The sequence below is a fragment of the Antechinus flavipes genome, chromosome 2, assembly GCF_016432865.1.
Source record: "Antechinus flavipes isolate AdamAnt ecotype Samford, QLD, Australia chromosome 2, AdamAnt_v2, whole genome shotgun sequence".
Lineage (NCBI taxonomy): Eukaryota > Metazoa > Chordata > Mammalia > Dasyuromorphia > Dasyuridae > Antechinus > Antechinus flavipes.
The window spans coordinates 373,026,393-373,044,091 of NC_067399.1; the positions used below are offsets into that span (position 1 = coordinate 373,026,393).

A 17,699-nucleotide genomic window follows, 5' to 3' on the forward strand; every position below is an offset into this window, starting at 1 on the left:
TTTATTTCTGTCTCCTGTTTAGAGTTTTCTTCCTTCTAAGTTTTTTTCTGGCTTTTTTGCTGTTTTTATTTTTATAAATCTATTTTCTTTTGATTCTACTCTTTTAGGTCCAATCCATTTCATATCACTCTCTCCTTAGTTCTTTGTATTATTCATATTTATCATCTGTGATACAATGATATCTCATTAAATTAACATACCACATTATTCTGTCATTTTCTAACTACTGGACACACAAGTTCTTTATGATTTTATTATGACAGCATGTGGTGCCAGGACTATTTTTTATTTAAGGGTACAGGTTTTGAAGCTCATTTTGGAAAATGTCATATTGCTTTCCAAAAAGACTGCGCCAAATCACTGGAACTGGAATAAAGATTCTATCTTTGCACAGGATCAACTAACCTTGAAATATATTAATCTTAATTACTGGGTAATAATTTTATTTTCTATAAACTCTTATACCTTTTAGTATAAACAAATACAGTTCAATTTAGTTCAATTATACTAACAATTAAGCACTATTTGTAAGGCATTGTGTTATGCACTAATGATACCAATTCCAAACGAAAGCCATCCCTGTTTTAAGTTTCAAACTATACTTTTATAAAGCAGTAATCATTAAAACTATTTGGTATTGGTTAAAAATTAGAAAAATTGATGAAAGGAAAAGATTAGGTAAGTAAGAGCCCAAAACGACTGGACAGAGAAGTCTAGTGTTCCATAAACTTGGAAAAGCTGGTATGAACTGATATAGAAGTAAAAAAAGAACTAGAAAAACAACTCACATGATGAACACAATAATATGAAGATATAATAATATAATATAATACAACATAACACATGTAATATAATTAATAAAACATCAGAAGACTTGAGAATTCTAAGCAATGAAATGATCGATCAGGAAGTAGGAAGAATGCTGGTAAGGTAGAGCTTCTCCCCATAGCAAAAAAGCAAAATAAGCCATTCACATTCAGTAACAGCTAATATGCTCATTTGTTTTGTTTAGCTGTACATCTTTACGACAAGGGAGGATTCTGTTATGGACAAAAGGATCACTGGAAAATGACAGCAAGATTTTGAAAGAGAACAATAATAAACTATTGAATAATAAAAAATGAAATTATAAAAACTGATGAAACCATTGAGGGAATATGTATAGAGTGAAGAGGTACCAAGATAGGGCATTGAGACTGCCTATGCTTAATGACTAGGAAATGAAAGATGATCTTTTAGTGCATACTCTTTGATCCAGCAGTGTTTCTACTGGGCTTATACCCCAAAGAGATACTAAAGAAGGGAAAGGGACCTCTATGTGTCAAAATGTTTGTGGCAGCCCTGTTTGTAGTGGCTAGAAGCTGGAAAATGAATGGATGCCCATCAATTGGAGAATGGTTGAGTAAATTGTGGTATATGAACGTTATGGAATATTATTGTTCTGTAAGGAATGACCAGCAGGATGAATACAGAGAGGACTGGCGAGACTTACATGAACTGATACTGAGTGAAATGAGCAGAACCAGGAGATCATTATATACTTCAACAACGATACTGTTTGAGGATGTATTCTGATGGAAGTGGATCTCTTCGATAAAGAGAGCTAATTCAGTTTCAATTGATCAAGGATGGACAGAAGCAGCTATATCCAAAGAAAGAACACTGGGAAATGAATATAAACTGCTTGCGTTTTTGTTTTTCTTCCCGGGTTATTTATACCTTCTGAATCCAACAAGAATTGTGCAACAACTGTTCAGTTCTGCACACATATATTGTATCTAGGATATACAGTAACCTATTCAACATGTAAAGGACTGCTTGCCATCTGGGGGAGGGGGTAGAGGGAGGAAGGGGAAAAACTGGAACAGAAGTGAGTGCAAGGGATAATGCTGTAAAAAATTACCCTGGCATGGGTTGTCAATAAAAAGTTATTTAAAAAAAAAAAAAGAGAAAGATGATATTTTAGAGAAGTTTTGTAAAAGGTAGTCAGATAAGTAGGAAGAAAACTCTGAGTAATGCCATGAATGATAATGGAGGAGAAACTACATAAAGAGAAGGTAACTGATAGTATCAAATATCACAGAATGATTAAGTCAAATAAGGCTAGAGGCTAGAGTCAAAAGAGGAGAGAAGTTAACAAAATCACTAAAAGAATCACTGGTAGTCCTATAAAGATCAGTTTCATTCCAATATTAGGGTTGAAAGCTAGATTAAAAGGGGCTAAGAAGTGAGTGGGGGCATGTATAACAAAGAAATCAAAGACACAGAGAAAGCACCTATAAGTACAAAAATATTTTTAATAGTACTTTTTATTGTATCATAGACTTGGAAACAAAGTAGGTCCCTGTCAATTAGGAAAAAGATGAATAAACTGGATTTTATGAGTGAAAAGCTATGCATAAGAAACAGTAAATATATACAATAAAAATGATAAATATGATATTCACAGAAATAATGCAAAGACTTACAAGGACTAATAAAGAAGGAGAGGAATGGAATCAGGAGAACAATTTTTATGACCACAATGATGAAGCAGAAAATAACTTTGAATGATTACACAACTTTAAGTAATCACAGCTTCAAAAGATTAATAATAAAGCATGCCAATACAAGTAGATGGTGGTATAGAATAAGAAATACATTTTCGAGCAGAACCAAGAGATCATTATATACCTCAACAACGATACTGTATGAGCATGTATTCTGACGGAAGTAGATTTCTTTGACAAAGAGATCTAACTCAGTTTCAATTAATCAAGGATAGACAGAAGCAGCTACACCCAAAGAAAGAACACTGGATAATGAATGTAAACTGTTTGCATTTTTGTTTTTCTTTCCAGGTTATTTATACCTTCTGAATCCAATTCTCCCTGGGCAACAAGAAAACTGTTCAGTTCTGCACACATATATTGTATCTAAGATATACGGTGACATAGTCAACATGTATAAGACTGCTTGCCATTTGGGGGAGGGGGTGAAGGGAAGGAGGGGAAAATTCGGAACAAAAGTGAGTCCAAGGGATAATGTTGTAAAAAAAATTACCCAGGCATGGGTTCTGTCAATAAAAAGTTATAATAAAAAAAAATACATTTTCAAATATGGTCAGTGTGAAGAATTGGTAACTTGAATAAACTTATTTGTTTCAAGGGAGAACTTCAATTTGGAGTAAGAAAAGTGTAGAGAGTGAAAAAAAGAAAGGGAGGAAGAAAAGGAAGGAAGGAATGAAAAAAAGAAGGAAAGAATATCAATAAAATGCTTAATTACAAAAAATAAAATGAAGAAAAATTCAGGTAACACAAATAAGGCAATTTTGTTACTCCTATGTTAAGTTTAATAGGCATCTTTTAAAAAAATACCTATCAGTTATTAAGTTCATCATAAAAAAAACATACCACCCACCCACACATACATCCCCCCCTCTTCTCCCCCCCCCCCTCCCCATACAGAAGGCAAGGAAATGGAAACAGATCTGTTTAAGATTTTGATAGAAGGCTATAAAGGAAAGAAATAGAGCAATAGCCTGAAGGGATGGAGTATAAGTATTTTAACAATAGGTGAGACCAGCATATATTGGTAAGCAACAGGGAGAAGATAGTGGACAAAGATGGGATTAAAAGTCAATAGCTAGACAGAAAGAAAATTATTTGGAAAAGATATAGGAGGCAATGGAAAAAACAACAGCAAAAGTAAATGACAGAAGTTGGCTGTGGCAAAACCACTTTTTTCTGAGAATGGATTTTTAAAAGTTTATGTAGAACAGAGAAGACGACACTCAAAGCAAAGAGCTTCGTTTTTTATCAGTAACCTAGGAGATAAAGTTTCTTGCTCTAAGAGGAAGAAAGAAGTAGAGCTGGCGTCTTGATGAACATGCATTATGAACTGGAGTCACTGGGAATAATCTAAGTATTGCATCATAGCAGTGAGGATTCACCTGAAATCAGATATGGTTTTTTGGTTGTTGTTTTTAATGTGGATTTCCTCTCCTCCTCTTCCCTCCCCTTCCCTCTCTTCCCCAAATAAAAGTAGAGAAAGCAGATGAGGAGGTGGTAATCCAAGATTAGCATATATTATGGCAAGGGCCCTCAAACGACAACCTGCGGGTCAGATGCGGCAGCTGAGGACATTTATCCCCCTTACCCAGGGCTATGAAGTTTCTTTATTTAAAAGCCCACAAAGCAAAGTTTTTGTTTTTACTATAGTCTGGCCCTTCAACAGTCTGACAGACAGTGAACTGGACCCCTATTTAAAAAGTTTGAGGACCCCTGTATTAAGGCATAAGTATAGAACAAATGATCAACATAGTATACAAATGAACTAATCACAGAGTCAAGACTGTGAAAGGAAGAAAGTGTAGCAATGCAAAAATAAAGGATAGTAGAAAAGGAAGAGTGAGAGACTGAAAGTCATGCTAAGGACAGAGAAATAAGAAAGAAAATGAGGCAGGACAGAAGATTATGATACAACAGAGCAATTTCAAAGGGCAAAAGAATGCAAAGGACTGGGGGAATGAGTGGAGGTGACAAAGGGATGAGATTTGGATATCTAGAGGGAAAATAAAAGCACTAAATACTTAAAGATAAGTATTAGAGACTGCTATGAGAGAAAGTAACAAAAAAAGATTTGGGAAGGACAAAAGTAATCTACTCCTCATTTTCATTGAGGAATATTTTTGAAAATCATCTGATGTCTATTTGAGACAAACTCTGCCTATCCCTATTATCAGGGATAAAGGGACTATGCTTTTAGATATAAAAATACCATGCTTTTAAATATAAACATACTTTAGAAAAAAGGATCTTTTCTCAAGCACCGGGCTCCCTTGATAACCCAATTTAAAAGGTTAATGTAGCTAGTACTATTTTGATTATGGCAATGACTAATAATAATATGTTGAAAACTGCATTATCATATCTGTGAATGAAATGCTTGCAAGATGACAAGATTCACTGTCAAGTAGAAAACAATAATAAAATTTGGCTTGAACTTTTTTATATATTATGCATTACACATTTCTTAACTAAATAAAAAGTGACCAACCTTCTTTAGTAGGAGCTGCAGAAGCCAACACAGATATCCATTTTGTTGCTGAAGCAGTACCACGTGGAACAACATTATTCCAATATGTCCCTGGAAATAATCGAGAAAACTAATCAATTCCTTTTCTTATCTGACTATTAATCAAAACTCTGACAATTAATTGTAGATTATCTGGTTAATACAGAAGAATGCATTTGAAGCTTTATGTCTGTTTTGCTTGAGAGTACTAACAAGATGGATACACAAAAGATATTTACTATTTTTTTTTTTAAAGCAAAAGAGAAGAGAGGTTGGGCTCACAAAGTAAGCAAAGTAAAACATTTACAAAAAATGTTCTGGCTACATTTTCATTGTAACACTCTCTGAAGAGCCTTTACAATTATTCCATTTAAGCAGTGTCATTTTTTTTTCCCAGAGAGATACAATATTCCACCTTATTAGGCTTTTATAAAGTTTGAAGTTGGGAAGAGTTGGTTTTTTCTCCCATGTAAACAGAAAATTTATATAATAGTCACTTAAGAGTTGTTCTATTCATAACACATCATAATACATTTTTGATGGTACTTTATCACTTACCATCAAGACATTGGTGTTTCAAACAAAAGTAATGTTAGGTTAAAAAAATAAAGAGCAATTATACAACTTTAAAACTCCTTTCTATCACTATGTCCTCAAACCTCCATCTTTAAAATATGTATCTTTTTCATCTGAGGATTTAAAGCTTATCTTTCAGCATTTACTTTTAGAATAAGGCTAATTTTTATAAACAACAGGAATAAAAAAAAAAATCCACTAACCTACTAGACTTCCTTTTGCTACATGGAATTCATTCTTGCCTGATGAGATCCAAACGCCACTATTATTGACCCCAAGCAAGCTTGGTTGACACTGAAGTTGCTGTGGCCAAAATGTTATTCGAAGTTTATCTGCCATCTTCTCCACAGGAGCCTGTGCAGCTGTTGCCACTGTGTGTGTGGCATGAATTATTGTCTGGAACAAACTGCCCTGGTCAAACACCACATAATCTGTGATGCTTACCTATAAAGAACACCACAGAACATGACAGCCATGAACTCATTTGTACATTTGCTAATTCTATGGTTAATCTGTAGCCCACATCTATCTCTCTGAATTTCTTTTCAAATTCCCTTAAATTCCTGGGTCAAATGCTTATCTCCTAAACCTCCTCACTTCTCAAAATATAGTCCAGAGACTCCTGAAAGTCCATGAGACCATTTCAAGGAATTTCCAAGTCAAAACAATTTTTATAATAATATAAAGATGTTTACTTTTGAATATAAATATCTAGAGATACAAAACAAAAATTCTTGGTGGAAGGACCTCAATAATTCTTTTTTTTTTTTTTTAATAATTTTTTATTGATAGAACGCATGCCAGGGTAATTTTTTACAGCATTATCCCTTGCATTCATTTCTGTTCCGATTTTTCCCCTCCCTCCCTCCACCCCTTCCCCCAGATGGCAAGAGTCCTTTACATGTTGAATGGGTTGCAGTATATCCTAGATACAATATATGTGTGCAGAACCAAACAGTTTTCTTGTTGCACAAGGAGAATTGAATTCAGAAGGTATAAATAACCCGGGAGGAAAAACAAAAATGCAAGCAGTTTATATTCATGAAATGGTCTAATCCAATCTTAAAAGCATTTATTAAGCACCTGTTATAGATAAATATGTTCTAGGTGTTGGAAGTATAAAAACAAAAAGAAAATCAGTCTCTGCCCTCCACAACTTAACATTCTTTCTAAAGGGGAAATAAACATGTAAATAGATAAGTTCATTTACAGCATTTAAGGAGAAAGTATTAAAATCTGGGGGGATCAGGAAGAACACATGAACTGAGCCTTGAAAAAAGCTACTAATTCCTTCTGAGATAAGGAAGGACGTGTGTTCCATTCATGAAGGGGAAAGACTGTGAAAAGGCATAGAAATGAGAGACAGAATAATAAATCTGAAAAACAACAAATTAGTCAGTTTGGAAGGAATTGTATCCTAATTAAGAATGACAGTGAAGGTAATCACTGTAGTATTTAGTAAAAATTCTTTTTAAATACTGAGATTGTATCATAAGATAATAAATTATACAGTCATTGACATTGCATACCTTAGTTAAAAATGAGTGCTAGGTAAAATATATAAGCAGATAATATGTAGTGAACATTCTAGATACCCCAGAATGTTTTGCCCACAGACAACAGAAAAATCACTGTTTTTCTGACTCAGCAAAAGATCAAATATGACTTCTTTTCCACATTCTCTGGGGGGATGATAATGGTCACTTTGTCCAACCATCCTTATTTGACAAATAAGGAAAATGAGACCCAATAAGGGCTTTGCTCATATAAAGGACCCACAACCACTTAAAAAATAAGCAGTATGGCTGGCTGTATAAATACAAGTAATGCTGAAAAAACTTAGAACCTTAAAATATGATATATTCCAAAAACTTCATTTTCAGTATCATCTCTTATTAACTTTTACAGCAGATCCTTGGTAATTGGCAATGAAATTATATCAACAATGAAAGCTAGCAAAACATGTAGTATCTATGTTGAAGTAGAAAAGCAAAGAAGGGAAAGTAACAATTTCTTTCAAGAGCTAAATTCTAAGTGACTCCAGGGCTAAGAAAACACAACAAATCACTGAAATAATCATATGAAAAGTTGATTTTAGGGGCACATAGGTGGTGCAGTGGATAGAGCACCAACCCTGAAATCAGGAGGACCTGAATTCAAATCTGGCCTCACATCCTTAACAGTTCCTAGCTATGTGACCCTGGGCAAGGCACTTAACCCCAATTGCCTTTAAAAAAAAAAAAAAAGTTGGTTTTAAGATGCATCTTCCTGTTATTTACTCAAAACATATCCATTTATGAGAAAAATTAGAAAAAAGTTAAAATTTCCCTGATATTGCCTTCACTTAATAAATTTCAAACAAATCTTTTAATTAAGTAAAGACACATGAACATTAACTGTGGATTAATACTATATATATATATATATATATATATATATATATAATATATATATATATATATATATGCATGCCTACTGTTATTCCCCATAATACATAATGATGTTTATGTCATCATCATTAACTAGATGCTCAGAATGCTGCTACTAGGTTTATTTTAATATTACACATACTATCACCTTTCTAAAGAGGAAAAATAAAGCCTGCTTTATTTAATTAAAGTAGGATTTCCAAACTATCTTTCCAACGATGATACTTTTAATGGGCAGAGACAGAGGGAGAGGGGGAAGGGGAAGGGAGGGGAGGGAGAAAAAGAGGGAGAGGGAGGGAAAGAGAGGGAGGGAAAGAGAGGGAGAGAGGAAGGGAGAAGGAGAGGAAGGAGAAGATATTTTGAGAGCTCCTTGAGACTACCTATGGATAAATAGTGTCCCTTATTGATAGCTGAATGCCTACTTGCCACCAATGGTCATCATCTCCTTGAGGTTTCTTGGAAACAACACCAGTTCTGAACCAGAGATTTCCATGGATGTCCAAAGCCCATATGGTTTGCTGATCTCCAAGAGTTATACATACAGGTTCCAAAGCTTGCCTTTCACTGCAGGCATTAAAAATTAAAGGAAAAAAAGCAAATAACTAGATTACATATTGAAATTACCAAAATTTTCATTCAATAATTAAATGTCCACAGAATAAAATGACCAGGGCATAGTCTTACTCTTAAGGACCTAACAATCGACCTCCAAGGAAGTAAGAGGTTTGGAGATTTATGTTCCACTATCATGCAGTAAAACACATGGCTCTGAGAACCTGAGGTCACCTCTATGACACAAGGAGGAACCAGAATTTGACTTCACCAAACAAAAAGGGAGCAAGGAAAAACGTGTCAATGTGCAAAAGAGCAGCAAAGGCTCCTTAAGTTCTCATTTTTTGATACCACATCATAACAACTCAGAAAAAAAGAACAACTCAGCACTCTTAGGGATGTTCAAGAAACATATTTATCTATTTTTTTTTCTTAGAACTGTGAACACTCATATCAGCAACTTTATTTGGTGCAAACAATAAAAAATACTTTTGAGTTTCAATTAAGTGTCAAGTATAAGGGCTAATTTTAACAGAAATAGATGAAAATTGAAAATCTGGTACTAGGTTAATGTGGATTCCACTCAGTTTTCCTAAAGTGGAAAAAGAAATCTTTGGAAATAAAGAGACATCACATTCTGAAGAATTTAATTCCATCAAAGTTTATTATATGGTATCTCAAGTTAGAAAACAGCTTCAACACATTAGGTTACATATGAATACACAACACTCTACTATTTGGCAGTCTAATTTTTTAAGAATTTCCTTAATCAATGTATAATATTACCTTATAATGTCACATTTCCATTGTTCCCCTTCGGGACAGAAGCTGCTCACTCCCTCTCGATACAGAAGTGCCCTTTGTTCAGTTAATGCCCATACCACATTGTTTCTAGATGTGATCTGGGACAGAGGATATGGGCAGTCAATCTTCACAGCTCTAGCACAAGGACGATCCACACTCAAACCTTAAAATAAAACAAAGATATGTGGAACAGGTAGGTGGTCCAATGGATAGAGCACCAGCCCTTTAGTCAGAAGGACCTGAGTTCAAATCTGATCTCAGACACTTAACACTTCCCAGCTATTATGTGACCTTGGGCAAGTCACTTAACCCCAATTGCCTCAGCAAATAAATAAATAAAATAAAACAAAGATATAAAGCCCCAAAGACTCACTAAACTTTAAATTTCTCATTTATATCTACAGCAACCATGCTAGTTCTGGTCTTTATTATTGTTATTTAACAGAAATAATTTCCCTTTGGTTTCTGTACATGAAATGGAACAGCTTAATGTAAGCCCTAGGAAGGAGAAAAATTATTCTATTACTAACTGTACTTCAATGATCTCTTTTTAGATTTGGCAAGGCAATATAAATGATTTGCACTAGATCTATTATAAGAAGAAACACCTTAATTTGACCTAAACAATTTGAAAATTAAACTTAGTTCTACATTTATATGCCTGAAACTGTGCTAGGTAGTAGCAATACAAAGACTAAAACCAAAACAGTACCTTCATTACAGAGGCTTACAAAATAACAAGGGGATAAAAAAGGAAGAATACAACTTGAACACAAATAAGTACAGAGGCAAAGAAGGAATCCAGATAAAATATTCTAAGAAAACTTGAACAAATCAAAATTATTTTCATCTGGGTGGAAGAGGAACTGGGAACACTTCAAGGAACAGAGACAACTGGATGGGACTTCCAGAAAAATGAAGATTTGACAGGCATGTGGTGTAATCTACAAAGCATCCTGGATTTGGAGTCAAATGACCTGGGTTCAAATCCTGACCCTATTATGTTAGTGTTTTAACCCTATGGTACTTGTGGCAAATTACTTAATTGCTCTAGATTTCAATTTCCTCAAGAGAGTTACTCTAGATAGTATTGAAATCTCTTCTAAGAATGAGGAGAAAATATATTTCAAGCATGGAGATGGAATAAGTACTTTAGCTACCAATTTACCACGAAAAGAAAACATAAAAGAATCATTTCTAAAACTGATCCTCTAAAACCTTAGCTAATGAGCTATGCTCCAAAGTCTTCAAGATTTTAATTTAATCTAAGTGCTATTTATGAATAGCAAGTTGGGGAGTGGGGGGGAAATGGAGGGAGCCAAGATAGTGGAGAGCAGACACAGCCCTCTGTGACCTCATCTGACCTTCTCTCAGATTAAGCCTCTAAGCTGGTCTTGGAGTCAAAAAATCCATAAATATTTGGAGTATAACACATTCTCAGAAGAAGATACCTTGGAAGAACTTCAGAACAGGTCTGTTTTAAATGGGCAGGGGGACAGTCCACTGAGCCCAGACCACAGCACAAGGAGACTGGGGCAAGGAACTGGGGCAGTGAATTAGAGCATTGCAGTTCCATGCACCAGGGAATCTTCTATGAGTCTTTTAGGCCACTCTGTCCTGGTTGCAAGCAGGTGGTTTGGCAGATTTGCCTTTTGTAAAGGGCAAATTGTAAACCACTGAGCCCCAGAAGAATGCTGGACTTAGCCACCATTACCCAGCACTGGAAATCAATCAACAGAGATGCCCCAGGGAAAATTAAAGCAGCTATAGCTCCTTTACATTAAACAGATCTCAAGCCTTAAAAAAAAAAAATGAATACAAAACAAAAAAGAACTCTCACTATAGACAGTTATTATGGAGAGAGAGAACAGACCTCAAATCCTGAGGTTTCTAAAGGCAAAGCAATTCCAGAAGTTCCAAAGAGAGACATGAGCTGATCCCCATTTCACAAGGCTTTCTTCAAAGATTACATAAAGGATCTTAAAAGAGTTAGAAGCAAAATGGGGAAATGAAATGAGATCATTGTAAGAAGGAATAGAAAAATGGAAGAAAAAGAATGCAATTAACAAAAAAAGCCAAATTTAATTGCCAAAATTAAATCCCCAAGGAATATTGTGGTTAAATTTCAGAACTATCACACCGAGGAAAAGATATAGCAAGCAGCCAGAAAGAAACAATTTAAATACCAAGTAACCACAATTAGGATTACCCAGGACCTAGCAGCATCTACCTTAAAGGATCAAAGGGCCTGGAATCTGATATTCTGAAAGGCAAAGGAAGTTGGATTACAGTCAAGAATAAGTTAAGGCTAAAATGAGCATTACTTTTCAGGGAAGAAGATGGACATTCAATGATATAGGTGAATTTCATCTATTTCTAATGAAAAGACCGGCACTGAACAAAAAATTTCATCTCCAAACACAGAACTCAAAAGAAGCATAAAAAGGTAAAAAGGAAAGAACTCTTGAGAATTGTTTCTGTTATGGGTATACTTAGAGAATATGGGTATAAGTTGATTTTATTATGATAATAAGAAAAATAAACTAGAGGTGGAAAGGGGATCATAGTAGGAAAAGAAAAAAGGAGGTAAAATGAGGGAAGTTACATCTCACGAAAAGGCAAAGAAAACCTATTATAATTGCGAGAAAGAAGGGAGGGGGATGAGCATTGTGTGAATCTTACTCTCATCAGATTTGGCTCTAAAAGAGAATATCAGACATATCTGGTATTATAAAGAAACTTGTCTCATAGGGAAGTAGGAGGGAAAGGGGGGAAAAAAGGGAAGGGCTAATAGAAGGGAAAAACAGAAGAATTATGGGAAAGGTATAAAAAAGGGAGAAGGGCTCTAAAGGGGGAAGACTGAGGGAGGTGGTTATCAAAAGCAAAGTACTGGAGAGAAAGAAGGGAGAAAGGAAAGAGAAAAGCATAACTTAGGGTAAATAAGGTGGCAGGAAATACAGAATTAGTTATTTTAATAGTGAATGTGAATGGGATGAACTCTCCCATAAAACAAAAGGGGATAGCAGACTAGATTAAAAGCCAGAACCCTGCAATATGTTGTTACAAGAAACACATTTAAAGAATAGTGATACATACAGAGTGAAGGTAAAAATCTGGAGCAGAATATATTATGTTTCACATGAAGAAAAAAAAGCAGGGGTAGCGACCCTGATCTCAGATCAATAAAAGCAAAGATAGATCTAATTAAAAGAGATAAGGAAGGAAACTATATCTTACTAAAGGGTACCATAGATAATGAAGCAATATCAATACTAAACATATATGCACCAAGTGGTATAACATGGAAATTCCTAAAAGAGAAGGTAAGAAAGATGAAAGAAGAAATAGACAGCAAAACTATACTAGTAGAGGAATCTCAACCTTGCTCTCTCAGAATTAAATAAATCGAGCCACAAAATAAATAAGAAAGAAGTTAAGGAGATAAACAAAACGTTAGAAAAGTTGGGTATGACAGATCTTTGGAGAAAATTGAATGGAGACAGAAGGAAGTTTACTTTTTTGCTTAGTGGTTAATGGAACTTATACAAAAATTGGCCATGTGTCAAGGCACAGAAACCTCAAAATCAAATGCAGAAAAGCAGAAATAGTAAATGCATATTTTTTTAGATCATGACGCAATAAAAATCACATGCAATATAAGGCCAGGAGAAAATAGACCAAAAAATAATTGTACACTAAATAATCTCATCCTAAATAATGAATGGGTGGGAGGCAGCTAGATGGTACAGTAGATAGAGCACTAGCCCTGAAGTCAGGAGGACTGACATTTGACACTTCCTAGCTGTGTGACCCTAGGCAACCCCAACTGGAAAAAAAAAAAAAAGAATGAATGGGTGAAACAGCAAATCATACCAAAATTTGTGGGATGCAGCCAAAACGGTAATAAGGGGAAATTTTATATCTCTAGATGCTTACTTACATAAAATACAGAAAGAGAAAATCACTGAATTGGGCTTACAACTAGAAAAGCTAGAAAAGGAACAAATTAAAAACCCCCAATCAAATACCAAACTTGAAATTCTAAAAATAAAAGGAGAGATTAACAAATTTAAAGTTAAAAAACTATTGAATAAGTAAATAAAACTAAAAGTTGCTTTTAGTGCCAACAAAATAGATCAACCTTTAGTTAATTTGATTAGAAAAAGTAAAGAGGAAAATCAAATTGTTAGTCTCAAAAAAGAAAAGAAAGAACTTTCCACCAATGAAGAGGAAATTAGAGCAATAATTAGGAGTTACTTTGCCAACTTTATGCCAATAAATTTGATAACCTAAGTGAAATGGAGGAATACTTATAAAAATATAAATTGCTCAGATTAACAAAAAGAAATAAATTACTTAAATTTTAGAAAAACAAATAAAACAAACTATTAATCAACACCCTAAGAAAAAATCCCCAGAACCAATTGGATTTACATGCGAGTTATGCCAAACAATATAAACTATTGAAAAAATAGGGAACGAAGGACTCCTACCAAATTCCTTTTATGACACAGACATGGTACTGACCTAGAAAATTCATGTGGAAGAACAAAATGTCAAGAATTTCAAAGGAATTAATAGAAAAAAAAATTCAAATGAAGGTGGCCTAGCTGTACCAGATCTAAAACTATATTATAAAGCAGCAGTCATCAAAACCATTTGGTACTAGCAAAGTGTAACCTACCACCAAGGCTTCTGATTGCCAGGGCCATACATACCAATCTTCCCCAGAAACACATGAAGACAAGCCAATGTTAAGGTACCAAACAGCCTTTCTTTATTGGTAATCTTAGCAGGGGTTAGCAGGAAGCAAGAGCTTCCTGTATGTAAGTGTATGTATGTCTCTACATCTCTCTCTCTGCATTCCTGAATCTTTCTGCATCTCTGAATCTCTCTACATCTCTGCCTCTCTCTACTTCTCTCCGCATCCTTCTTCGCCTATGGACTCAAAGTTGGTTATTTATATTTACTCTTCTCTGAGATTACCCCGTACCTAACCCACTCAGCACTGCGGAGGTGGATCCATAGAAGGGAAACACTTGGAATTAGTGCTACATTCTAAGAAAAGATCTAGCAAGAGGACACACCCTTTACCATCTGAAGGAAATACCTACAAGATACAACCTCCTGCCTCAGAGGCCAAGCCCCTTTTTACCTCCTGGGTCCACTCTACCAACTGACATGGCATACATGGCAATTCTCAGAAGTCCCTAACAGCAAAAAAATTGAGTAATTGATCAGCGTAATAGGTACACAGGACAAAACAGTTAATGACTATAATAATCTAATGTTTGACAAACCCAAAGCCCCAGCTTTTGGGATAAGAATTCACTATTTGACAAAAAGTGCTGGGAAAATTGAAAATTAATATGTTAGAAACTAGGTATTAACCCACACCTAACACCGTATACCAAGATAAGGTTGAAATTGGTTCATGATCTAGATATAAAGAATGATATTATAAATAAATTAGAACATAGGATAGTTTCCCTCTCAGATCTGTGGAGGAGGAAGGAATTTGTGACCAAAGAAGAACTAGAGATAATTTCTGATCACAAAATAGATAATTTTGATTATATTAAGTAAAAAAGTTTTTGTACAAACAAAACTAATACAGACAAGATGAGAAGGGAAGCAATAAACTGGGAAAACATTTTTACATTTAAAGGTTCTGATAAAGGCCTCCTTTCTAAAATATACAGAGAATTAACTCAAATTTATAAGAATTCAAGCCATTCCCCAATTAATCAATAGTCAAAGGATATGAACAGACAATTTTCAGATGAAGAAATTGGAGCAAAAGTGCTCCAAATCACTACTGATCAGAGAAATGCAAATTAAGACAACTCTGAGATACCACTACACACTTGTCAGATTGGCTAAGATGACAAGAAAATATAATGACGAATGTTGGAGGGGATATGTGAAAGCAGGGACACTGATTCACTGTGGGTGAAACTCTGAATGGAGCCAACCATTCTGGAGAGCAATTTGGAACTATGCTCAAAAAGTTATCAAACTGTGCATACCGTTTAACCCAGCAATGTTTTTACTGGGCTTATATCCCAAAGAGATCTCACAGGAGGGAAAGGGACCCACATGTACAAAAAATGTTTGTGGCAACCCTTTTTGTAGTGTCTAGAACCTGGAAAGTGAATGGTTGCCCATTAATTGGAGAATGACTGAATAAATTATGGTATATGAATGTTATGGAATATTATTGTTCTGTAAGAAATGACCAACAGGATGGTTTCAGAAAGGCTGAACTAATGCTGAGTGAAAAGAGCAGAACCAGAACATCATTATACACGGGAACAAGACCATATGATGATCAATTCTGATGGACATGGCTCTCTTCAACAATGAGATGATTCAAACCACTCCAATTGTTCAGTGATAAAGAGAGCCATCTACACCCAGAGAAAGGACTGTGGGAACTGAGTATGGACCACAACATAGCATTTTCACTCTGTTGATGTTTGCTTGCATTTAGTTTTCTTTCTCAGGTTTTTTTTTCCTTCTTGATCCAATTTTTCTTATGCAGCAAGATAACTGGATAAATATGTATACATATATTGGATTTAACATACATTTTAACATATTTAACATGTATTGGATTATCTGCCATCTCAGGGAGGGAATAGCGGGAAGGAGAGGAAAATTTGGAACAGAAAGTTTTGCAAGGATCAGTGTTGATAAATTACCCATGCATGTGTTTTGTAAATAAAATGCTTTAATAAAATTTTTAAAAATTAAATTAAATAAAAAAAATATATTTTTTAAAAGAGTGCTATTTATAAATGAAGATGTAGCACAATTCAATACCAAATTTAATTACCTGTTTGTAAGTACAAATCTCCATTAGTCCTAATAATCCAAGCAGTATCATCACTTAAAGCTACAAATACAGCTTGTGGCAGTGCTTCATACCAATGCCGCTTTCCTTTGATGGTTACTTTCCCACAGGCAAATGCCTTGTTAGATTTCTGTTCAATCTTCCAGAGAAGTGCACCTATAAAGAAGTCAATAATAAATATATACTCAGCATCTATAATATACACTTTATGGGAGATACAAAAATGGATATGAGACTATCTTCAAAGAGCCTACAAATCTAGTAAGACAGTATACAAATAGATACTATATGAGGAAGCATAAGCTAGTGCCACAAATGATATAAAAATGATGTAACAAAAATGAGCATTTTCATATATGAAGTAGAACCAAAAAATAATCATATATGATCTAAATCTCTATGCCATACAGCTTGCTTTACTATTTTTTTTTAAAGATATTTTCAAAGCTGTCCTGCTTATGTGCTTCCTTTTGTACTAGGAATTTTTTTTTAATCCAATCGTCTTTCTTTCCCCCTTTCTTTTCTTCAGTATTACTACTGCTAGTCCCTAATGTTTTCTCCAATTCCTCATAACCTCAATTAAAGATATTTTAAAGAACACTGTGACAAATAAACAATTAAGGAAACCAAATCTACACAGTGACTATATCCAGAAATGTTTCTTTCTATATCTTGAGTCCCATCACCTCTCAGTAAGAAGATGGGTAACAAGATCTGAGACAGGTCATTTGGAATCATGTTTGGTCATTACTTTTAAATCTCTCAAGTCTCCAAAAGCTACTTTTCTTTACAATGTTGTAGTAATTGTCTAAATTGTTTTCCTGATTTGGCTCACTTTAGTCCACATTAGTTTATATAAGTCTTGCCAAGATGATCTAAAATCATCTATTCAATCATTTCTTACAGCAAAATATTAACATGCTATAATTTGTTCAACTACTTCCCAACTTTGTCTATAATTCTTTAATATGACAAAACATGCTGTTATATTTTTATATATCTAAGTCCTTTCCCTTTCCCTTTGATCTCTTTAGAATATAAGCTTATTATAGAATTAGAGTAAAGCATATGTATTATTCGATGAATTTTGGGAAACAGTTCCAAAATTATTTCCCTTCGAAGAACAAATTTACAATTCTACATAAATTCATTCGTGCACCTGTGTTTCTAACAATTGTCATTTTCCTACTTATCCTTGCTAATCTGATAGGGCTAACTTAGAATCTAAGAATAGTTTAAATTTACATTTTTCTTTGTATTGTGATTTGGAGCATATTTTTCATCTGGCTGTTGCTAGCTCAGGTTTCATTCTCTGAGAAGTGATTTTATATTCTTTGACTACTGAGGAATATTGTCTTCATATGTTTGAAGAAATTTTCTATTTATTTTGGATCTATTCTATATATGTACATGCGTATACATATGTG

At 34.4% G+C, this 17,699-nt stretch overlaps 1 protein-coding gene across 2 annotated transcripts in view; it reads right to left on the minus strand.

The window, feature by feature from the left end:
- Positions 1-17,699, minus strand: part of TECPR2 (tectonin beta-propeller repeat containing 2) — a 153,663-nt gene that overhangs the window by 68,073 nt on the left and 67,891 nt on the right. For both annotated transcript variants that reach the window (XM_051978328.1, XM_051978329.1), the window contains exons 11-15: positions 16,255-16,428; positions 9,399-9,579; positions 8,483-8,624; positions 5,835-6,075; positions 5,038-5,127 (exon numbers count right to left, since the gene is read on the minus strand). In XM_051978328.1, coding sequence (XP_051834288.1) covers positions 5,038-5,127; positions 5,835-6,075; positions 8,483-8,624; positions 9,399-9,579; positions 16,255-16,428 — 828 coding nt within the window. The remainder of the gene's footprint in view (positions 1-5,037; positions 5,128-5,834; positions 6,076-8,482; positions 8,625-9,398; positions 9,580-16,254; positions 16,429-17,699) is intronic.